General features: G+C 34.8%; 1 protein-coding gene across 1 annotated transcript; it reads left to right on the top strand.

Annotated features, from left to right (window-relative positions):
* The first annotated feature begins 12,891 nt into the window (after positions 1 to 12,891).
* Positions 12,892 to 21,958, top strand: tha1 (threonine aldolase 1). Its single transcript, XM_051124774.1, has 7 exons — positions 12,892 to 13,237; positions 15,745 to 15,828; positions 16,145 to 16,233; positions 17,404 to 17,589; positions 17,871 to 18,008; positions 19,610 to 19,802; positions 21,553 to 21,958. Exons 1-7 carry the CDS (start codon positions 12,991 to 12,993, stop codon positions 21,858 to 21,860), a joined length of 1,245 nt encoding a protein of 414 aa, XP_050980731.1. The 5' UTR covers positions 12,892 to 12,990; the 3' UTR covers positions 21,861 to 21,958.
* Positions 21,959 to 23,714: the final 1,756 nt, after the last annotated feature.

The following is a 23,714-nucleotide window of genomic DNA, read 5'->3' as shown; positions in this document are numbered from 1 at the left end:
TAATGAAGCAACTCAATGTTCCTTCGTTAATAGCTCTAAAATGACGTTATGGAATTTGTAACAAAAGCTTAAGCTCAGTTGTTCAACTGTAAAACAGAGATTTGAATCCATGGCGGAAGGAAATAGTTTGCACAAAACAGGGTTTTAAAGACACACTTGTTCTGTCGTATTGTTGTAGAAACGCAATATCACACTTGTAGCCACATGATATGGGTGCATACCATATTGCACTGCTACTCCTGTGAAACTGCTCATTTAACATGACAGGGAAGCATATAATTATATGACCTGTCATTCTAATGCTTGGCTATACCATTATAGCATGCATTACCATTAAAGATCTTGGCTTTAGAAATGATAAAACCTGTAAGTGAATCATTCAACTTGAACTAGTTATCTGAATGGTGTCACTCAACAGACAACCGTTTTAAGTAAACCAGTTAAAATGTGGCCCACGGCAATCAACTTCCCAGCAGCAGCTGTCTCACTGATTCCTAAAGCCGTCTAACTTGTTTTTAACATTTGTTTTGGTCACAGACTGTTCTTGGTTGATCATCCATTAGGCATAGCTTGGCTAAATTCTACAGAGCTGGGTTAGACTAAGATTTTGTATGTCTTTTCAGGAATTTCTAGGCCTAGGGCTTGAATCCCTTAGGAGAATAACAACTCCTAACACAGGAATTTAAGAGCTTGAAGGATTTAGCTGTACTTGTACACATGCCAGACAATCACCTGTGACTTATCATAATATCTGTGTACACAGCTTCAAGGTCTGTAATATAATGCTTAATATCTCCGGTATTTTCCAAATGATGTGATAAAGCCATTAGCGACACACAGACATAAACACGTAATAACAACATTGCCTAACACAGAATTTTCAGGGATTCCTGGAAGAAAATCAGAATACCACTTACTGACCATGACAGACTAAGAAGGGAGGAATAAAAATGTGAATAAGTGTTGGAAAAAAGCCACTCAAGCATGTTGGTTTGCTGGTTGCAATGCAGCTCCATCTGAGGAGCGTATGGCCGGAAGATTCATAAACGGCTGAGCCAAAACCCGACTTCCATGTTTGTAAAATGATACCTCATCACAAAACCACAGCCTATGGCTTGTCAATACTTATCAGCAGGATATACCGAGGCCCACATAAACCTGCTTTTGTTGCTCTCTCTTTGTAGAATTTTTCCAGTTAATTTATACTCCCTTTAAATTACGTTTCTGAGGTTTGCAGTGTTCAAAGAAGAGCTAATGATTTTAACGGCACAATTCTTTTGATTTCATTGTAATAGCATGAGAAACTAGAACTATTTTTCTCAGAAGCAATTAGCAGGAGTGAGTCAAGCTACATTCAGTGGCATAAATAGCATAATGACAGGCTGAACAATAGACAAACTGGTTTTAATCTCTATTCTATAGCAGGATTGTTGCAGATTCCTGGAACATTCCATTTATTTGTCTTTGTAAAGCATATTTTGATTCCTAGCATACAAACTGTGCAACTCTAGTCTTTTGAGGGCACTAAAACAGCATGCTATTTGAATACTAACACCCTTACATAACTTTCTCTTCCTTATCCTCAGTCACATATCACTACTAATTCTGCAGATGCTCAAGTTGCCATACACACCTCAGAAAATGCAGTACCCGACATTTAATGCCAAATAATCTGCAGGGCGATACAGAACGTACCCTGAAATTTTTGCTACGTGCTGCATAAATGCACCTGGCAATTTTACCTCAGGCAGGCACAAAATGTCACATGACACTGTCTCGACCAATGAGGGGGCTGCTCAAGCAGAGCATGAAAATAAATGAGGGCAGTGAGCCCCCTGCGCTCCACGCTTTATGGTGCTCCACTTCAGGGAAACCATGTGACTTTCCAGAGAGGGGGAGAGAGAGAAAAGGGGGGAGGGAGAAGGAGAAAGACAGTGAGGAGGGTCAAAAGGAATAGGGTCAGAAAGGGATATTTGAAGATGGATTTCTTGGCAAAAGAACACATGAGCCGAGAAAGGTAGGAATAAAGGAGAGTACACTTAAAAGTCTGGGGAAAACAAGGCAGAGAACCTTCGAATGAGAAAGTAAGAGAGATTTGCACGATTAGATATCACACTGAATAAAGCTGTATATATATATATATATATATAAAAGGTGCTTTAAAAGGTTCTTCACAGTGATGCCAAAGAAGAATTATTTCTGGTTTAACAAAGAATCATTCAGTGAAAGAACCATCTCTTTCATACCTTTTTATAATCTGAATTTTTTTTTGTGAAACAGAAAGGTTCTTTAGATGTTAAAGGTTCTTTATGGAACCATTTAGACAAAAAAGGTTCTTCTATGGCATTGTAAAGCACCTTTATTTTTAAGAGTATATATATATATATATATATATATATATATATGTACACACACATACATGAATGTGCTTGTATTTATATATACATAATAATTACACACAGTACACACACATATTAGGCAAACTCAAACTTTTGTATGCGATAATATATATATATAATTAAAATAAAATAAAAAATAAATAATAAAGTGTGATAATACAATTATATTTCAAAATAAAAAATGAGTATTAAATAAAAATACAATTATTTTATAGTACACCTGAAAAAAATGCAACGCTACTATTTACGTTTTCTTTTTTCTTCTTCTTTTTTTTTACTTTACTATATTTATATGAATTTCCAACTTACGTGCACCCATGCATATAAAACATGATGCTGAGACGCCAATCTCACTAAATAAAACCATACAGCTAGAATAACACATCTTACGCATGCATAAAGAACCAGTTGTTGTGCAATGAAAAAGCAAAGCTCAGTTATGTTGTCACTAGCTATCATCTGCAATTTCTCTGCTATAAAGTGTTTTCACGACGTGTCATATCAATCGGCGGCACTGAGCGTAAACAATGCCACTGAACCGAACGAAACTAGCATATTTGGCTGATTATTGCTGCTGAAAATGAATTATTTCATGTTTTGGACTGTACTAGTTGGTCGGACCAGGAAAAGCATTTGGAGTACTATAGACTGCCAAAAGTTATAACAAATCAAGAAGAGGAGAGCCAAAAACTGTCAGAGGAATCAAAAGGCGTTTGTGGTTGGCCAAACTGAACCAGGATTTTCAGGACAAGAATCTTGACAACATTCATGTTTGCTCTTATCATTTCCAGTCTGGTGAAATATTAGGCTGATATCTTAATACTGCTCATACGTATCCTTACCACCTTTTAACTTTAGTTTGTCAAAATGTTGTGATCTTTCCTGCTTACTAAGTACTTCTATATATGATTTTGCAGCTTCCACACGTTTTTTCCATGGTTCAGACAGCATAAACTAGCAGTATTCAGTAGTACATTAACCATGCAATTCATGCTGTTGTTTACATCTGAGTATCGGCCACGCATCCGGCTAACTGACCAAATTGTGATGTAAGTGCATAGCGTTTGAACCATAAACACTTGACTTTAATATTCATAAAATACCAAACAACACCATATTAATTTTAAAGCTGCACCTCCTATACCAACTGACCCAACCTGCCTAGTTTGCACGTTTGCACTCACCTGTTTTTCATTTCATTTGTTTGGATTTTGCAAGTCTGAGGTTTGGTAAGGTGGAAGGCATTGAGAAAAGAATTTGGACAGGCATGTACCAGGATTCACAGACGTGTGCTTTATCCACTTCCCAATTCACAAGAAAGAGGCTGATTATGAAATGTTTAGAAGTAAAATATTACTTTTTTTTTTTTTTTTACAAAGAGGAAGTATAGACGATGTTTATTCACTTTCTATGGAAGCTATTTCGCATAAAAAAATAACATACAACTGGAAAATCTATGTGACTCACTTAGCAGATTGTATTCTGCAAACTTTATAAGGCAATAAAAATTATGCCAAGTCAGAGTAACTTTTGCCAATTTTACTGGATTGTCAATGTTTATGTAATCCATACATACATAAAGCCAGTTTTAGCAGTGCCATTCAGACTCTAGAGAGTTTCAAAGGCGCCAAGCATTGTATTGCCGGCCCTAAGTTTCAGAACGGCTCTGGGGAAGTAAAATGAACAGCCTTGAGAGAACATGCTTACGAAAACTAAAGAAAATAGCACAATCCCATCACAACCCCTTTAAGTTACAATAGCCAGTAAACTTGGTGAAATTCTGCATACACTACAAAGCCTATTTGACAGAAATCAAAGTGCCAATTCAGCCACATAGATTGTGCGTAAGCAGTTTCGTTCAGACCTTAAAATACTACAGTCCCTATTGGGAATATGAAGAGGCTTTACACCACAGTCCCTGGTGTGTTGCAAAAAAATGTACTCATGTGCAACAAACATTCATTAGCCAAGAAGTCACATGGTGTAGGCGGACCTTAATCGTAGTTTCTCGACAGAATGTCCTAACCGTAAAAGAGTGAGCAAAACAAAGGCATTTTCGAGCATTACCAAAATCCTTGAGATTTGACTTCCTCTACGGAACTGAAAACAAAGGTACCACAAGCTTCAGGATGTCTGTGATGGACGTTAGGTCACAAAGTTAATCCTGGATAGTTTACCAGGGGAATGGTAGAACTTTAATGATTCTAGATTAATGTAGGTACTTACATCTAGCCAAACAGCAGTTAGATTTAGGATTTTATTCGGATTCAGAATGGGATTTTTCAAGCAGGATATATTAAAAGACATTAGAATGTCCATTCACACCTACACTATGAAGGACACTGAAACAAAATTGTTTATCATCACAACAATACCCTTTTTTAAGTTAATATTAAGAGTCGACTATAATTACAGAATTGTTAGGGTAACTTTACAAAATGCACAGTCATTGCTTGTGCAAGTTAACACATTATTTGGTAATTGATTACTTTAGTTAGACAGAAATCACACACTAAAACTAAAAAATAAAATAAAATAAATAAATAAACAATTGCCCTTCGGGGATGCAAAATAATATTGTGAAATATTATTACAATTTAAAATCACTCTTTTCTATCATATATATTTTTAAATATAATTATTGCTGTGATGACAAAGTTGAATTTTCAGCAGCCATAACTTCAGTCTTCAGTGTCACAGAAGTCTTCAAAAAAATTTCTCATAACAAGAACAAGATATAATAATAATAATAAAAAAAATTAAATTAAAAAATATATAAATACATTTGGGAACGATTTTGTTTTTATATAAGAAATCTCTTGTGCTCACAAAGACAGCATTTGTTTTAATAATAAATAAATAAATAATAATAATATATAAATAAATAATAATATATAAATAATATATAAAACAAACAAATAAATAAATAAAAAACAACCATTCAAAAGTTTTAGGTCTTTTTTTGTTGTTTTTTTACAAGAAATCTCTTGCACTCACAAAGACTGCATTTGTTTAACCAAAAAATAAATTAATAATAATATATAAATAATATACAAACCAAATTAAAAATAAATAAATAAATAAATAAATAAAATAAACAACCAAGTTTTGGGTCAATTTTTGTTTTACAAGAAATCTCCTGTGCTCACCAAGACTCCATTTGTTTAATCAAATATAAATAATAATATATAAATAATATTTCATGTATAAAAAAAACAACAACAACAAAAAAAACATTCATTCAGTTTTGGGTCTGTAAGAGCCATAATTAAAATGAGTAAAATTAACATTAAAGTTAGAAAGGCTCAAGTAGGTATTATTTTATTACTTTAAGATTTATGTATATTGGAAAAAAAAACCTGTTTACACCATAATGGTTTGTTTGTTTGTTATTGGACTGCCTTTAAGCACTCTTGGAAAAGGGTATTTTTAATTAATTCAGTGTTCAGTGTCACGTAAGCCTTCAAAAAAAAAGAAAAAAAATTATATATATATATATATATATATGAAAAAAAGAAGATTCTTTGACGTTCAAACAGCATTTTTATGTCTCTGTTCTCACTTTTGCTTAATTTTTGTCCTTGCTGAACAAAAGTTCTCATTCCAGTAACAACAACAAAATACTTACCTCAAACTTATATTAGATATGTTATATAATTGTGCTTGTGTTTGTATATGGTGGAGTTTAAGGAGAAGGCCTGACCTCTGACCATATGCATCATTATGCAACATCCTCTGACTAATTAGGAAATATATAACGCCATTCATAGATCATAACAGACATCAGGCCACACGGCAATTACGAAGATAAGGGTGAGCTTTATTGGAGGTGTGCACTACAAACATTACTCTGGTGCCAATCCATGAGAGTAACACCTCATTTACCGCATTCTCTTTTGATTGAGGTCATTACTAAGAGTGTGTTGACTTAAGAGAGACAGACTGCACCCTTGAAAGAGAAAGTGGAAGAACACCACCCACCGTCCACAAACAACAGCAGCTCATTTGTGATATACACATTTGTATGGTCTATTTTCAGCCCCAGGGTTTATGGTTATTGGAAAGGCGTTGCCCTCTCTCTCCTTTCCGAGAAGGAGTCAATATTTCTCTGTCTCTCCCTCCATTCACAGCTAATCCAATTTAATGTCAGAAAAACGGTCCAGCTGAGAGCCCAATGGCATATTTCTAAGACATATAGGATAGTGCGTATAGACACGCGTGCGCACGCACGCTCACTCACAGCAGCTGTGCCTCCTCAGCTGAGAGCAAATGCAGGTTGACAGGCAATTCTTCTTGAATGTCGCTTCTATTGTCTGTCGCAGCAGTTTTGCTATCCTGAGTTCCTGCACTCTGAAGCAGGATGCTGCAGCAGCTGCAGGAGCATTTGTGACCGTCGCATCATGTCGCTTTATCAGTACTATGCAGATGAGACCGAAGAGTCTGGGAGGAAATGGAAAACTCATGTCCGACGGTAACACCGGGCTTCCTTATCACGTACGGTACCACACCAGATCAAATGACAGGCTCGCTTTCACTCTCTTTATCTCTCTCTCAGCCTGTACAAACAAACACACCTGCACACAAACACACACACACAAATAGCGATTCCAGTAAAATTACAAAGAACAGTATTTCCCTTCTGATTGTTCTGCCAATAAAAGCCAGATTAACAATAATGGATTAAAGCATGACTCTGAATTACGGTCACCTGTACTCATGAGACTTTCAATGCAGTTTCATCAAAACAGCCTGTGACATGTGATCTTTCCAGCTTTTACTGGAATAACTGCTGTGAGATTCCACACTCTACCAGGAAGGAAGCTATGGTGTTTAAAAAAATAACAAACACATACACACACACACACACAAACACGTAAACAATAAGAACAGTTTGAGGGAACAGAAGTGGTGAAAGTTATAAAATCAGTACGTGGGTGCATTGGTTTTACTGGTAGTGACATGATATAGGATGAATATGAGTATAACTGGTAAAGTGGGAAGCTTAAGCATAATCATCTGTCATTATGTACAGCATATAGTTTTCTGTATTAATTCAGGCGTTTGGATTATATACTGTAATAAAAACATTTGACAAATGATGGGAATGTGCTCTACTTTACGTGTTATCACTCCTCGTAAACAAACACAAAAAAAGACCTGTAAAAGGCTACAGTAAAAACCTGTTAATTTGCACTAAATATGCTGAAAAACAGTAGTAGATCTCATTCGCATAATTTTACAGTAAAATACTGTTTAATGGACTATTTATGGAAGTGAAAAAAAACAAGTCATCTTATAATTAAACAATTAAAAAAACATTAACTGGGATTCCCAGAAAGGGTTTGTTATGTTGTTAAATATGTTTGATTGCATTATTTTGGTGCTGGGTGTGCTACCATGATGATTGTAAGATCATGCCTTGTATTTTTATGACACTTGGCATCTTATACAGCAATATCTAATTTTGGTGAACTTTGATTCAGCAAGTGACTTTCTCTTTCTCTGTCAGTATATCATAAAGGCTAAAAATAGATTTTAGTAATTTAACCCATGCTGAGTTAAATTGGGAGTAAGTGCAGAGGCGTTGTGTGCGCTGTGTAAAAATGATGATTATTTTTGTTCTAGACTAAATGTGAACATTAATTCAGTACACTCGCAATAAAAAACTGATTAATGCGCTGGCCCCTAAAATTCAAGATATTCTGCCATAAAATTAGCCTCAATGTTAAGACAGTGTCTTAACTACTAGTCTGACCAACTAGCAGTTAACCAATTATATTATGTTTTTTTGCTCAATTTTGCAGAGAGCATATTACCTTCGAAGCCATAGCAGAATTGTTGCGCATCTCCGACTAACACATCTATGTTTAGTTTCTGACTGAATCTGCGTTTTGAACGAATCATGTGAATCAATGATTCAAAGGCACATTTATAAAGAAGGCCAATTACTTAATTCCTGAATGAATTAACTGTTTGAACGAATTGAATGAATGAATGAATGGATGACTCAAAGACATTTACTGCCACCTGCTGGCAGATTTAGTTTCTTATTTACAGCATAATTTCATAAAAAAAAAAAAAATATATATATATATATATATATATATATATTATATTATATTATATTATATATTAACATATATAAACAGCATTTCATGGCAAGTACGAAATATGTACAACGTGCAAACGTGGACAAAGCACTTTAGGACATAACTGCCCCAAACAAAAGAGGAGAAACAATGGCTTTGAATCAGATCTTCTGGTTTGGGTGTTCCACAAGACCAGCACGTCCAGCTTGTGTTTTGTCTGTACTGTTGCTGTAAACACCACCAAAATAGAGCTACAGATCCCAGGACCTGTGATGTCACAGTACTGTGATGATTGTGCTAAATCCTGCACTCTATGTTTAGCTAGAACCTTCATTTACGACTCAAAGCGGGAAATGATGAGCCCTAGGCAGTATCTGGCTTTGTCCTTTTTAGGTTAACTGATGTATCTAATGACAGCTGCATGTCAAGCTGTCAATGCTGTATGCGCAAACATGATTAACTGCTGCATTTCAAAATGAAATGGTATAAGTCAGAAAAGGGTTATTATTTTAAACTAAAAAAGAAGACGAAAACTACTGAAAAAGCAGACGATAGGCCAAATAAACAAAAAACTGAACAAAACTACAATATGAAAACATTTGTTGTAAACTGAAAATATGCAAAGTAAACAAAAAACTTAATTAAACAAAACTACGTTGAAACAATTCATATGAAAACATTTGTTGTCAATGGAAAGAAAACATGCAAAGTAAACAAAAAAATGAATCAAAACAAAACTATGATGAAATGATTCATAAGAAAACATTTTCCTAACCTGAAAGACATTATCCAAAGTAAACAAAAAACTAAGCTACACTGAAATGATTCATATAAAATCATTTTCATAAAACGTGCAAAGTAAACAAAAAATTAATGAAACAGAAGTATTTAAAAAATGAAAAAAAAAGAAAAGAAAAAAAAAAAAAACATAATATTTGAAAACAGTATTACAATAAAAACAATTTGTTCCTGACAGACATTGTTATGATGGATCCAGATAAGCTGGCCTCTACTCAAGAGGAAACCATTTCAATATTTACACAAAGCTAATGCCAGCATGCACAGGGCTTATCAGCACTGAACTGAAAATGTCCACAAAAACCTCAACACTGACGGTATATAAAAAGTATGAAATGCACAAATTGCTGATCTAAACACTTGCTTGAGTTTTCCTGAGAGAAAGTTTTGCCATCCTACTCCACTAGAGTAAATATGCAGTATTTACAATAACATACAGTCTGTGCGTGCATAGTTTTGGTTGGGGAAATATGCAATGCAATCAGCAGGAGAATCTTAGCGTGCTAAAAAAAATAGAAGAATGAAGGGAACTCTTTCAAACTGACTTCCAGTAAACCCTCCTCTTACTGCAACGGTTTCTCTCACAACAGGGAGCTGTTTCTTCAGACACACTAGAAAAAAAATCATATGCAGCTCATTTACGGGCACTAATCCAGCAGCTGCAGTAAAAGACAAATATATAGACACACGCTGATACATTAAGGTACAACGTGCTGTGCCTAAAAACAATCCTGCTTTACATGTTTATTTAGCACTCTGTGATATATGACATTCATTTTTACCGCCATCAAACAACAATACATCAGCCCATGGAGAATTACAGGGTTTGAACTGATCTCCTCACATGTCCAAAAATCGTAAAAAGTTATCTCAAGCATACGGAATGCTCAAGAACTCATGATGGGAGTTTTCTCGCCACACACGGATCTCTTTGCTGCACTGCAAGTCATGCCCTACAGCTAGATGAGTCTGGCATGGGATGGATGACAAATGCTCTCATTTGAATATAATGTAAGAATCGGGTGCCATCTGGCACACCCCAGCCCTCACCTGCCCCCACCCTCCTGCCTCTTACTGGAAACCCAGACAGCTGCTCGACTCACTTTCACAACCTCTCCTGACACCTCCCGCAGGGTTTTATTAGAGTCGGCCTGGCAGAGCTCAGCTGCTGGAAACACAGCTAGTAAAGGCCAGGAAACCTCCGCTGCTGACCGTATGACATCACTGCAGCGGGTGGACAGGCCTTTCAGGTCTGAGTGCAGAGAGTATAAATAAGATCGTGTTACTCACGGCGCTGAGCGTGCGAGCGTGACACCCGAGCATCAAGCGGAATTAGGAGCCATGCTGACATACTGGGTTTGATGTTATTTTAGATTTGCAATTAAGATCTGTTAATGAGACGTGGATAATGGAGTGGCCGCATATAAACAGGAAGCATCTTCAATATAGATGCAGTCATTTAACAAAAATGCATGTTGTGACTAAATGACACTGCTAAATATCTGTAGGTGGATGTAAGGTTATCAAAGTCAAACTGTTTCTAGTTACACATGAGTTAGAAGAATGATATGCAGTCAAGATGTCTACGACTGTTAAACATCCCTGTTTTCTAAGTGACAGTAATATTAAACAAACTATATTTATTGTGCTGCTTAATATTTTTTGGAACCGGTGATTATTTTTTTGTTAGAATTCTTTGATCAAAAGAACAGCACTTTTTCAAAATAGAAATCTTTTCTAAGTCTTTACTGTCAATTTTTATCAATTTCACACATCCTCGCTGATTTTCAAACAAAGAAAAAACAAACAATTTAGTGACCCCAAACTTTGAACGGTAGTGTATAAAAGAATTCTATTTTAAATAAAATTCTTTTTCATTTAAAGAATGCTGAAAAAGTGTCACAGGTTTCACAAAATAAATAATAATAAAATAAAATAAAATATTAAGCAGCACAACTGTTTACAACATTGATAATAAATCAGCATATTAGTAGGATTATGTGAGAATGAAAATAGAGTAATGATGCTGAAAATTCAGCTTTGCATCATAGGAAAAAATTCAATTTTAAAGTATATTAAAATAGAAAACCAATATTTTCAATTGCAATAATATTTTACAATATTACTGCTTTTTCTGTATTTTTAATCAATTAAACGCAGCCTTGATGAGCAGAAAAGACGTCTTTAAAAAAACATTAAAAAACTTACTGATCCCAAACTTTTGATTGTCAGTGTATATACATATATATATATATATATATATATATGTGTGTGTGTGTGTGTGTGTATACATTATCAAATGTCTGGAATAATTACAATTGTTAAAAATTAAAACCGTTGCCACCACAGGGATTAATTACATTTTAAATTGTAATTATATTTCATAATATTACTGATTTCACTGTATTTTTAAAAGAATGCAGCCTTGGTGAACATTAAAAAAATATATATTCCAAAAGTCACGCTTAAATGTCATTGAAGAATGTCATTGCATTATATATCACAACCGGCATCTGTAAACAAACAACAAGAGCTTTTTCTAGGACTTTATTTCCACACAGGTGTAAAATAACCATATGTTGTTCGTCACATTAACTTATTTTTCACAAAATTTGATGTCTACCCTATTAAAAAAGTAATATATGTAAAATACATTTATTGCTGAAATCTATTAACATATTTACTGACATATTGCTCAAGACTTACTGATATAGCAATTATAATTAACATTTATCTGGAGTACTACTTGTGCACAATGCACAAGTGTTAAAATGTGTCTTAATGTCACTGTTGATGAGAATTAAATATTAATATTGGTCATTTAATGCAAGATATTTAAAGTGTACCTGAAGTATACTTGCAATAGTTTCACTTTACCACAAACAAATATATTTCAGTATATCTTTAGTTGGACTTCAGCATTACTTTTGCACAATTAAAGAGCATTGAGTGCAATAGTTGTTCTAGTTTAGCAGACATAAGTATATCAGTTTAGTTTACCAAAAGTACACTTTCAGGGTATTTTTATTAAGAATATAAATATGTACATGTATATGTAGTATACTTAGGATAAAATAAATGTATTTAAAATAAATTTTAGTATATTGATTTTTCACTAGGGTAGCAGATGTGAAGTGCATGTGTTAATAAATGCCACTTTATGGTGTTTTATTTAATGCAGTGCCATTTTGAGTGTGGATTATGCACCCAAATACTTCTTGAGGTCACTGTATGATAGGTTTGCTCTGTACAGAGCAACAGAAAAGCAAAGAAAACGTAATATACTACTACAAAATGCAGCTGGAAATGTTCGAATCAAAGTTTAGTCCTCAAGAGCTGTTGATACAGTTATACTTGAGCGCCCACAAGTGGACAAAGTGAATATAACTTTAGGCAACGTATACATGCACGAATACGTCCATCACTTAATATGGGTCAGGCTATAAAAAATTTCACCGGGATCATTATTATAAATCAAACTGTGCACTGCAAGTGGTTTCCTTCTGTTGATTCAACAACCTCGACTAGTTTTGTAGTTTTACTGTAAACTGATCGATGCCATCGAGTTCCATTATTCATGTCTGTAAGCTTCAGGCTTCCTACATCAATGATTACAGAATACAATAGCTCAAAGTTCAGCAAGGGCCTGTGAACTGATGCACTTTTGTGAAATATAGTTACATTACAGTGCAAAAAAAGAAGCCATGAGCTCCAAAACACTGACAGTTGCAGCTCGTTTACTCCGTCGTTGCTTCCACAAACCTAGTCGTGTTTTTCAAGTGGATCCGGTGCGACTATACTATGCGTCCCCGCAGGTGGTTACGGGATCAGCAGTTCGTACCGTGGACCTCCGCAGCGACACAGTCACCAAACCCGGAGCAGCCATGCGCCAAGCCATGGCAGAGGCAGAGGTTGGAGACGATGTGCTCGGAGAAGACCCTACAGTTAATGGTTAGAGGTTGACACACAGTCAGTTGCGTGCTTCTGTAATGTCAGACTCTTATTCTGATAAGTTAAAAGGTTCCAGTTGTGCTTAATTGTGGTACATCTGTTAAATGCATAAAAACAGATGTGGCAAATGCAACATTGCTCACCTATGGTCTGCATTTTTACCTGCTGTTCTTGTCTGTTACACTGTAAAACAGTTACAGACTAGGCTGTGTTTTGGATCTTCTGTTAAAGGGGTCATCGGATGCAGAGTTCACGTTTACATGTTGTTTGAACATGTGTGTTGGCTGTGTATGTACACATCTACTCTATAATGATAAAAATCCATGCAGTGGTTTTTAATTAATCTAAAAATAATATCCCCTTTTTCAAATCAAGCCATTCTCAGATGCCTGTCAGTGTGGTGTCACAACAACAGAGGCCACTCCCACAATAGTTGATTGACATGAGGGTCTTACCTCAGATCAGCTGTCAAAATAAAACAGATCAAATATTTAAAAATTGTACTGTTTTTGCTGTACTTTGGATCAAATAACAGTCCGACCTCCATTGTTTCGATGCTGGAACAGGGATGTAAGTTAGACAAGAATATCTCAGATTGAGCGATTGAAGTGTTGTGTTGCTGGATGTAATAATGAACATAGTGGTCCTCATTTTCTCCCGACATCTGAGCCACTGAAGATGCAGTGGATTACGCTTGTTTGTGAAGGGAATGCACCTCTCGATGTACATACATCTGTCTATGTTCGCGCGAATCATTTGTGATTCAGCTCCACTTACAGCAGAAGTGAGTATAGGGTTTTTTTGTTTTGTTTTTTTTGCCTTTCCTAATAAAGTGCTAGTTAGCAAGTTTAGCGGTTAAATGCGGCTAAAGTAAACAGGCTCATCACTCCACAGAGAGAAGAGAGGGGTGGGGTGAGCAGAGCTCATTAACATTTAAAGCAACCTTGACCAGAACAGGATGAATTTTGCAGAGCTGATTTTTTCAAGGTAAAAAGAGTGTTGTTTTACACTACCATTGAGAATTTTTAACCAAAGTATATTATAGACTTTTCATTAAGACCCTAAGGAATCATATCAACTTGTGGAAAATGGGTTGAAAAAATCCGATGACCCCTTTAAATAAGAACTACTTATGTTCTATTTCATCGGCTAGTATTCCGATGTTAGCATTACAAGGTGTTAACCATCCTTTTAAGTTAGACCTACTGAAATACTACTGTTTCTATACATCACAGAAATAAATTACTTTTCAAAATGTATTAAAATAGAGAGTAGCTATTTTAATTTGTAATAATATTTCACAATATTACTGTTTTACTGTATTTTTGATCAAATAAAAGCAGCCTTGGTGAAAATAAAAGACATTTTCAAAAGAAAAACAAAATCCCAAACTTTTAAACAGTAGATTATCAACTAGTTTAGTTTAGAAACTCAAAGTTTAGTGTTCAATTTTCCATCGATATATATTAAATTCATGTTTAAGGTAAACCTTGCCCTAAAGGATAATGTTTGAACTTAAACTTGTTATTTATTGATTTTCCAATTGGACATTAGACTTAAAGTAGCTAGGTTTCACCTCATGGTGTTCAAATCTATTGTTACACCAAAGGGTGGCTGCTTTGAATATGATAAAATATAATATACTTTGATTTATTTATTGGAAATGCATCATTTCCATACTTTTTTCATAGTTTAATCACTGTACTATTAAATATATTTTAAAAAATGAGTTGTTTGAAGAAGTGTTTATACACTAGCAGTCAAAAGCTTTCAATTTTTAATTTTCTATTTGAATATATAATCTATATCTATCTATCTATCTATCTATCTATCTATCTATCTAAAGAACCTGTGAAAAACAGTAAAATTTTAGAATTATTTTTCACATAATTTAAAATCATTCTAACAATTTTGCTGTTACATTTTTTTAAAATAATATTATTATTAATTATATATTATTATTAATTATTAATAATATTAAATTTTTTTTAAAATCATTTGACTCCAGTCAAATGATCCTTCAATGAAAAAAGCTTTTTTATTCTAATATTGTTTTTTTCTATTTGCTTTTAAAAAAAATGTTTTCAATCTTTAAATATTATAATAATTATATGTTATTAATTATTAAATAATAAAAAATAATAATTAAAAAAAAGTCAGAAGGATCATGTGATACTGAAGACTGGAGTAATGATGCTGAAAATTTAGCTTTGATCACAGGAATAAATTGCATTTTAAAATATAATATAAAATATAATTCAAATAGAAAAGAGTTATTTTAAATAGTAAAAATATTTAAAAATTTTACTATTTTTGCTGTACTTTGGATCAAATAAATGCAAGCTTGGTGAGCAGAAGAGACATCTAATGTTTTAAAAAAACATTAAAAATCTTACTGTTTGAAAACTTTTGACTGGTAGTGTATATGCAACGTAAAACTGTTGTTTACATTATGTTCTTGCATTAGGAAATGTATACATGATTTTTTTGCCCCATTCTCTCCATAGAACTACAGAAATTTGCTGCTGATATGTTTGGCATGGAAGCAGCTTTGTATGTCCCCACAGGAACAATGAGTAACCTGATTGCAGGTGAGATTGCAGGATGGTGCCCAGGGCTATTAATAAAACTTGTTTACAGTTGTCACTTGGTTAAATCTTTGAGGTACAATGGACACGTATAATTCTGTTTTCCAGTGTCACTGTGGTCCGTCACTGTCTGAGAGCAGCTTCTGCCTATTAAAATCTAATATTTCAAAAATAATAATGATTTCCACTTCAGCTTACAGAAATAGCTCACTATTCTTGGAATTTTGGTCTTGTTAGTGACCAGTTGTTGCGCCAACGTAAAGCTGTTCTTTCCAACACATATGTCACCTCATATTTCTTTCCTCCTTCTTGGTCTCAGTTATGGTGCACTGCAGAGAAAGAGGTGATGAGATGATAGTTGGTGATCTCTCTCATATTCATATTTACGAGCAAGGAGGAAGTGCACAGGTATGAACTCTTACATAGGCTTATATGTTCTTTGTCTCGTGTTATTCCTTGTAATCCTATATCAGTATAGTTTTAATTAAATACTGCATGACAACTACATGATTTATGTAGCACATAAAGGAGCCTGCCAGTTAATTCCAAAATATTAAAATGTCATTTCCACCACAGAATGCTATTAAACACAATTCTAATTTAGAGATGTGGTGGCAATGATCATGATGCTTTAGAAAATTTAATTTGTTCTGTAATGCGTTTACACTACCATTCTAAAATAAAAATATTTTTACAATTTAAAATAACTGTTGTCTTTGTTAGTATATTTTAAAATATAATTTATTCCTGTAATGGTAAAATTTCAGTAGCCATCAGAAATCATTCTAATATGCTGATTTAGTGCTTAACACCAGAATTCATATTTCCTGGTAATTTACTCACCCAAGGGTATAAGAGATGTTCCGGTCTTTCTTTCTTCAGTCAAAAAGAATCTAAGGGTTTTGAGGAAACTATATAGCAGTTTTCAATGGAAGCCAAGCAAAACCATCAGTTATTTTACAAAAGAAATACTAAAATTAATATATTTTTTGACCATAAATACTTGTCTTGTTCTAGCTCGACTCCACGCATTAGGTAGTCACGTTGGAAAGGCCAACGTGTGTGTGCGTGCAAAGAAAGTCAAAGCCATTTACAAAGAAAGGTAAAACAATGATGATAGATGATTTTAAAGATGAAAGCAGGGCTGGGTGATTTTACCGATTTTATCGATTAATTCAAATTTAATGTTTTGCCTCGATTTTATTTTTCAGAAATCAAGGAATCAGGATTTTGAATAGAAATATAAACAAATGTTAGAATTAGATAGTTTGATAATATGCCAGTGAAAACAGTAAAGAAAAAGAATGATCCAACTGCATGCTGCACTATATGACGTCCACTATATGGAGAAAAGTCCTGGAATGTTTTCCTCAAAAACCCTAATTTCTTGACTGAAGAAGGAAAGACCTGAACATCTTGGATGACATGGGGGTGAGTAGTATATGTTTACTGTTGAATTTTGTTGGTAGACCAACTAAATTAACTAGTGGGGAATGAAACGTGTGTTTTAAGCGAGTTTATAAGCTCATACCACATCATCTGTAGACTGAAATAACGTGCTCTTGTTTTTCTTCATAGCTTGCAGGCGTTCATTCTGCAACAGTCACTACCCTTGGTGACGGGACCTTTGACCTAGACCAGCTGATCTCCAAGATCCGTCACGGTTATCCTAACTCACACTACCCACGCTCCCGCCTGATTTGTGTGGAAAACACGCACAATGTACAGGGAGGCCGCGTCCTCCCACTGTCCTTCCTGCAGGAGGTTAGATATTGGTTAAACATTGGTTCATTAAACGTGTGAGAGCGAGAGAATATGTTAAAGCAGCCAGACACCTGGGGCTAAACTCTTAACAATGGGACACAGTCCCTCCATTTACACTGCCTGGTGATGTTCATTTAGTAAAGACTGATTAATGCAGAACTGCAACACAACTAGTTTTCATGCACTGCCTCATGCATGATTTGACAAAATGAGGCACATCCATGTTACACTTTTATGTTATAAGTTAAAAAATGAAACTGTATGTGTTTTTCCACTTTAAGCTTCGCTCTGTGGCTGATAAGTTTGGGTTGGCTGTGCATATGGATGGAGCGAGGGTGATGAACGCAGCTGTGGCTCTGGGCGTCCAACCCTCTGTTATACTGCAGCACTGCCACTCTGTCAGTGTGTGTCTGTCCAAGGTAAGCACTCACTTTCTGTTAGGGTCCACTTTATGATAATACAATTTCTGTTATTCTTGTATGGCTATTTTTATATATGAAGCTCACATAGCTGCTACACAAAACATTCAGTACAATTTTCTTTGATTTAAATGTAATCAAATATTAGAATGGATGTTAATTAAACATGTTAAAGGATTAGTCCACTAACAGAACCAAAATTTACAGGTAATGTACTCACCCCCTTGTCATCCAAGATGTTCATGTCTTTCTTCAGTCGTAAAGTAATTATGTTTTTTGAGGAAAACATTTCAGGATTTCTCTCCATGTAACGGACTTCTACGGTGGCCCCAAGTTTGAACTTCCAAAATGTAGTTTAAATGCAGGGGCTCTAAATGATTCCAGCCGAGGAAGAAAGGTCTTATCTAGCAAAACAATCTGTTATTTATTTATTTTTTATTATTATTATATATATATAGTTTATATACCTTTTAACCTCAAATGCTCGTCTTGTCTAGCTTTATGTGATCTGTTTTTTCCGGTCATGACAGTTAGGGTACATCTAAAAACTCCCATCTCATTATCTCCTCCAACATCAAAATCATCCTACATTGCCGCAGAAGTACCGACCCAGTGTTTACAAAGTGAACATGCAAAGAAGATCAAACACCCTTTACAAAAAACAAAGAAGGTAAAACAGCGATGTAGGACAGTTTTAAAGTTGGAGGAGAAAATGAGATGGGAGTTTTTAGACGTACCCTAACTGTAATGACCGGAAAAAAAACCTATTGTTTCGCTAGATAAGACCCTTCTTTCTCGGCTGGGATCTTTTAAAGCCCTTTAAAGCTGCATTTAAATTGCATTTTGGAAGTTCAAACTCAGGGGCACACCACAGAAGTCCATTAAATCGAGAAAAATCCTGAAATGTTTTTCTCAAAAAACAATTTCTTTACAACTGAAGAAAGAAAGACATGAACATATTGGATTACAAGGGGGTGAGTATATTATTATTATTATTATGTTATTATTAATAATAATATTTAAAATAGTTGAGTACATTTTTTTCAGGATTCTTTGATGAATAGAAATATAAGAACAGCATTTATCTGAATAGTAAAAATGTTTCAAAATTTTACTGTTTTTGCTGTACTTTGGATGAAATAAATGCAGGCTTGGTGAGCAGAAGAAAAAAAAATCTTACTGTTCAAAAACTTTTGACAGGTATTGTATAAAACATAAGATAACTAAAAAAGAAACAAATAAAATCATTTAACAAAATTACAAAAACTACAATTAAACTGAAAAAAAAATTTAATTCAAAATATTAATAAATAATGTAATAGTATCAAAGATACTAAAATATTGCATAATATAACTATGACATGAACCTTTTAGGAAAATGATTTTTTTTTCAAAAAAAGATCTTTTGTGTAAAAGCCCCCTTAAGTGCATTTCGTGGATGTTGAGTAAACATGCATTCAATCCATTTAATGCAATAATTATATCTGAACTGCACTGTCTGAATGTTTTCTTTTAATAGATTCTGTTTTGCTTCTTCTACGCCTATTTATTAAATTTCATGTGAAAGCACTGAAAATCTGATCTGATTTGGTCTTTGGCAGGGACTCGGGGCACCTGTGGGCACCATGCTAGGTGGGTCAAAAGATTTCATACAGAGAGCGGTACGTGCCCGCAAGGCACTTGGCGGCGGAATGCGCCAGTTGGGTGTCTTGGCAGCAGCTGGTAAGATTGCCCTGTCAGACATGATTGGCAGACTGGAGGAGGACCACAGGAACACCAGAAGCTTTGCTCAAGGTGACAGAACCCCATAGATTTCCTCCAACCCTCAGCACAACACTGCACATGCACTGTAGGTGTAATGCTTCAGTTAGCCTATGCATGATGGCAGTGCTTTTCTTAGACCATGATTATAAAAGAATTAAAGAAATACATTAAAGCATATAAAATACTCGTATTCACAGTAGCTGGAAATGAGTTTTAGCATCACCATTTTGTTAGTCATTAATTATATTTATTCATTTGACTATAATGCTTTTAAACCTGACTGAACATAATTTTTAAGGGCCTGACCTAATTTTATGCCCCTGTTTACAGTATGTAATATACGTCTCAGAATGTGTCTGTGAAGTTTCAGCTTAAAATACCTGACAGATTATTTATTATATCTTTTTATAAATTCAAATTTTGAGCGAAAGCAGAAACAAGCTGTTTTCGTGCATGTGTCCTTAAATGCAAATGAGCTGCTGCTTCCCACCCCCTTTTCCTGAATTGGGAAAAACTCATACCTCAAATACTATGCTAAAAAAACCATCTGTTTGGTTTTCATTCATTCATGTATATTGTGCTGAAATCATGTGTATTAAAGTCATATCAGTTTGAAATTATGTTTATGTTAGATTTTGTGGCAACAGCATAATATACAGCAAATAAATCAATAAATCCACTGCTCTCTTGTCTCCTCTGAAGCTGGGACTTTAAATAAGTTCTCTTTCATGTAGCCAACGGCAGTGCATGCTTTGCTCGAACTGTCAACTACACACAAGTTTATGTTAAAAACACAGGAGTTACTAAAACAGTCGGTTATGTCTGTGGAAAAAAAAAAACCCGTTTATGTTAGATCTGTGCGGCAACAACATAATATACAGTAAATAAATCAATAAATCCACTGCTCTCTCATCTCCTCTGAGGCTGGGACTTTAAATAAACATGGAAAAAGTCTTTTCTTGTCTGTCACAAAATTCATCTTTGATAATCAAAATTAAAGTTTTTTCTTTTGAAGACAATTTCTTAATGCCTCTCAAACTTCATAAGTATACAAATTAAAATGTTAATACTGTTTTTGGTACCTCTGCAGTTTTAAGGAGTTAATGCTCAGCAATGGTGCTGACTGATGAAACTGCACATGTAAACAATGTTACAAACCTGATTTTCACCACACCACGGGGGGCTTTAGGAAATCAGAAACTAAATAAAAGCATAAAAAGAAAACACACGTCAGTCAGAACTGAAGCTGTTAAAATAAATGACTTCAAAGGAAGAGTTCACTCAAAAATAAACCTCATTGTTTAGTCACCCTCATGTTCTTAGAAACCCATTTAACACTCTTCCTTCCAGGGGTGACAAAAGGGGAGTTTTTTTTTCTCTTTTCAATTTCAGACAGGGGCTTTCAAGCTTTAAAGGGCAAAAAAAAGATCACTTTAATGATTCTGTTGACAAATCGGACAGATTCAATTAAACAACTCAATTCAACAGTAGTTAACTTTATCAGACTGAAATTATGTCAGTGAATTATTACTAAAATTATGGTTTGTTCATCACACAAGCAATTGTATGACTCCAGAAGACTTAGAATATAATGCACAAGTCATATGGACTACACTTATGATACTTTTGTAGTGCTGTTGCAACCTTTTTGAAGCTTGAAAGTTCCAAAGCTCCAAAGCTTTTGTGTTCCACTAAAAGATTTAAATTTGAATTTAATTGTAAATATCCAAAGTTCTATTTCAAGATTCAGATGAAATGTTTTTCACCTTTTCTCTTGTAGGATTGTTACAGTGTGACCCTCCTCTGTACCAGGTGGATCAGACCACTGTGGAAACCAACATTGTGAGGTTCCGTCTGCGGGACTCACAGATGAGCCCAGCAGAGTTCTGTGAGCGGATGGCAGGCGTGGATGAAGAAGAGGTGAAAGCTCTGGGCCAGGGGGTCCAGGTTCTGATGTTCCCTCACTTTGGTGGCTCTGTCAGAGCTGTGTGGCATTTGGACATCAGCGAGGAAGACACTCAGCTGGCTATACTGAAGGCTCAGTTTGTGGCCCAACAGCATAAACGCAATTCTGTGAGGGCAGCATGAAAAGAGCTCATAACCAATCTTTAAAACAGTCTTTTGGTCTCAGGAACTATTTTAAAACTGCAAAGGGAAGCACAATTATATTCACTACTTTGCACTCCAGTTGGCCCTAGCCCTCACAGAAAACATGTTTGCAAGACTCACCCATTTACTTAATTCAGTGGTGAGAGGTAGTCCCCACAATGTCAAACCCACATTGGTTTGGTCCCCACTATGTATGTACACACACACACACACACACACACACACACACACACACACACTTAATGGTTTCTCACAAACTATTGTGACTGACATTTGATTCTCATTTAAATGCATACTTTAAGCAGTTTGAGGCCTTTTAAAAAGATGCATTATGGCATTATGGTTTTTATTGTTTTTATCATTGAGTGTTATATAAGTGTTCCCCATAAGGATTAGATGTAGTCGTGTAGAGAAGGATCATCATGACGACAAAGCAGAGATTTACTGCAGTGGATATCAGAAGGGGCTCAGGGCCACTGTCTAGTCTCGGCTAATAAAGCAGTTAACTTTATTGCTATAGCATGCACGTGGACCAAATTGGCTGAATCCACATCATTTTTTTTAAATGACATATCCCTAAAGTGGTTTTGGGAATGTTAATTTATTTTGGTGCTTATTTGCTGTTTCCAATAGCCCTTGAAATGTACAGTTAAGACACTGTAAACACTGTCATGGCTGACAAGCCAAGATTTTGTTTTGCCTTCCAAAATTGCATAACATATGCAGAATCTTTTGCACAACATCAGTGAGTGTGGGTGATTCTCACAAAACCTGTCAGGAAAATGTCTAAGTTATGTCATAAAATAGGGCTGTCACGATTCCTCAGTTGTCGAGTAACTAGCAAAATACCAGAAATGGCACTTCAATGAAATGTATTATTAGACTGTTTTCCGAGGCTGCATGATATATTCAACCCATTTAAAAATCATAATCAAGCATAATGCTATTGTGAATTCACAAACGCTACAATTCCATTAAATAAATATGTGACCCTGGACCACAAAACCAGTCATAAGTAGCACGGGTATATTTGTAGCAAAAGCCAACAATATATTGTATGGATCAAAATTAGCAATTTGTTTTATGATAAAAATTATTAGGATAATAAGTAAATACCATGTTACATGAAGATATTTGGTAAATTTTCTGCTGTAAATATATCAAAACCTAATTTTTGATTAGTAATATGCATTGCTAAGAACTTCATTTGGACAACTTTAAAGGCGATTTTCTCAATATTTAGATTTTTGCACCTTCAGATTTCAGATATTAAAATTGTTGTATCTTGTTCAAATATAATAATGTTTTATCCTAACAAACCATACATCAATGAAAATCTTATTTATTCAGCTTTCAGATGATGAAATTGATCTGGTTTTGTGCTCCAGGGTCACATACGCAGAGGGACTGTGTTCACAGTAAATGCTGCTCCACACAAACTGTTCCATCTCTGCATATTGTTGTGTTTGGGAATGCCATTTCATCAGATTTGTAAGGTAAATCTTTTATAAACCTAGGAAACACAGGAGAATACATCAATATCTTTCTCAACATGCTAACTGTTCAACGTGATTTCAAAATGAAAGTTTAACCCCCTGTTAACACATTTTGGCCACATATTCAAGAAATTACAGTGGCTGTAGCATTTTTGTCATAAAAAAAAGTCCAAATATTAAAGATTAAGTGGACATTTGAATTAAATGTTGTTTGGTCAATAGTTAAACAAGAATTAGATTATGCTGTAAAGTGTAAAAACAGTCCTTGGCACCCTCTGCAGTCATTTGTTGTAATGTACATTAGCTCTGTTCATAATACATTATGTATTTTAACAGT

The sequence above is a fragment of the Labeo rohita genome, chromosome 12, assembly GCF_022985175.1.
Source record: "Labeo rohita strain BAU-BD-2019 chromosome 12, IGBB_LRoh.1.0, whole genome shotgun sequence".
Lineage (NCBI taxonomy): Eukaryota > Metazoa > Chordata > Actinopteri > Cypriniformes > Cyprinidae > Labeo > Labeo rohita.
Note: the sequence above shows the minus strand (reverse complement) of the source record. Positions and strands in the feature narration are given on the sequence as shown.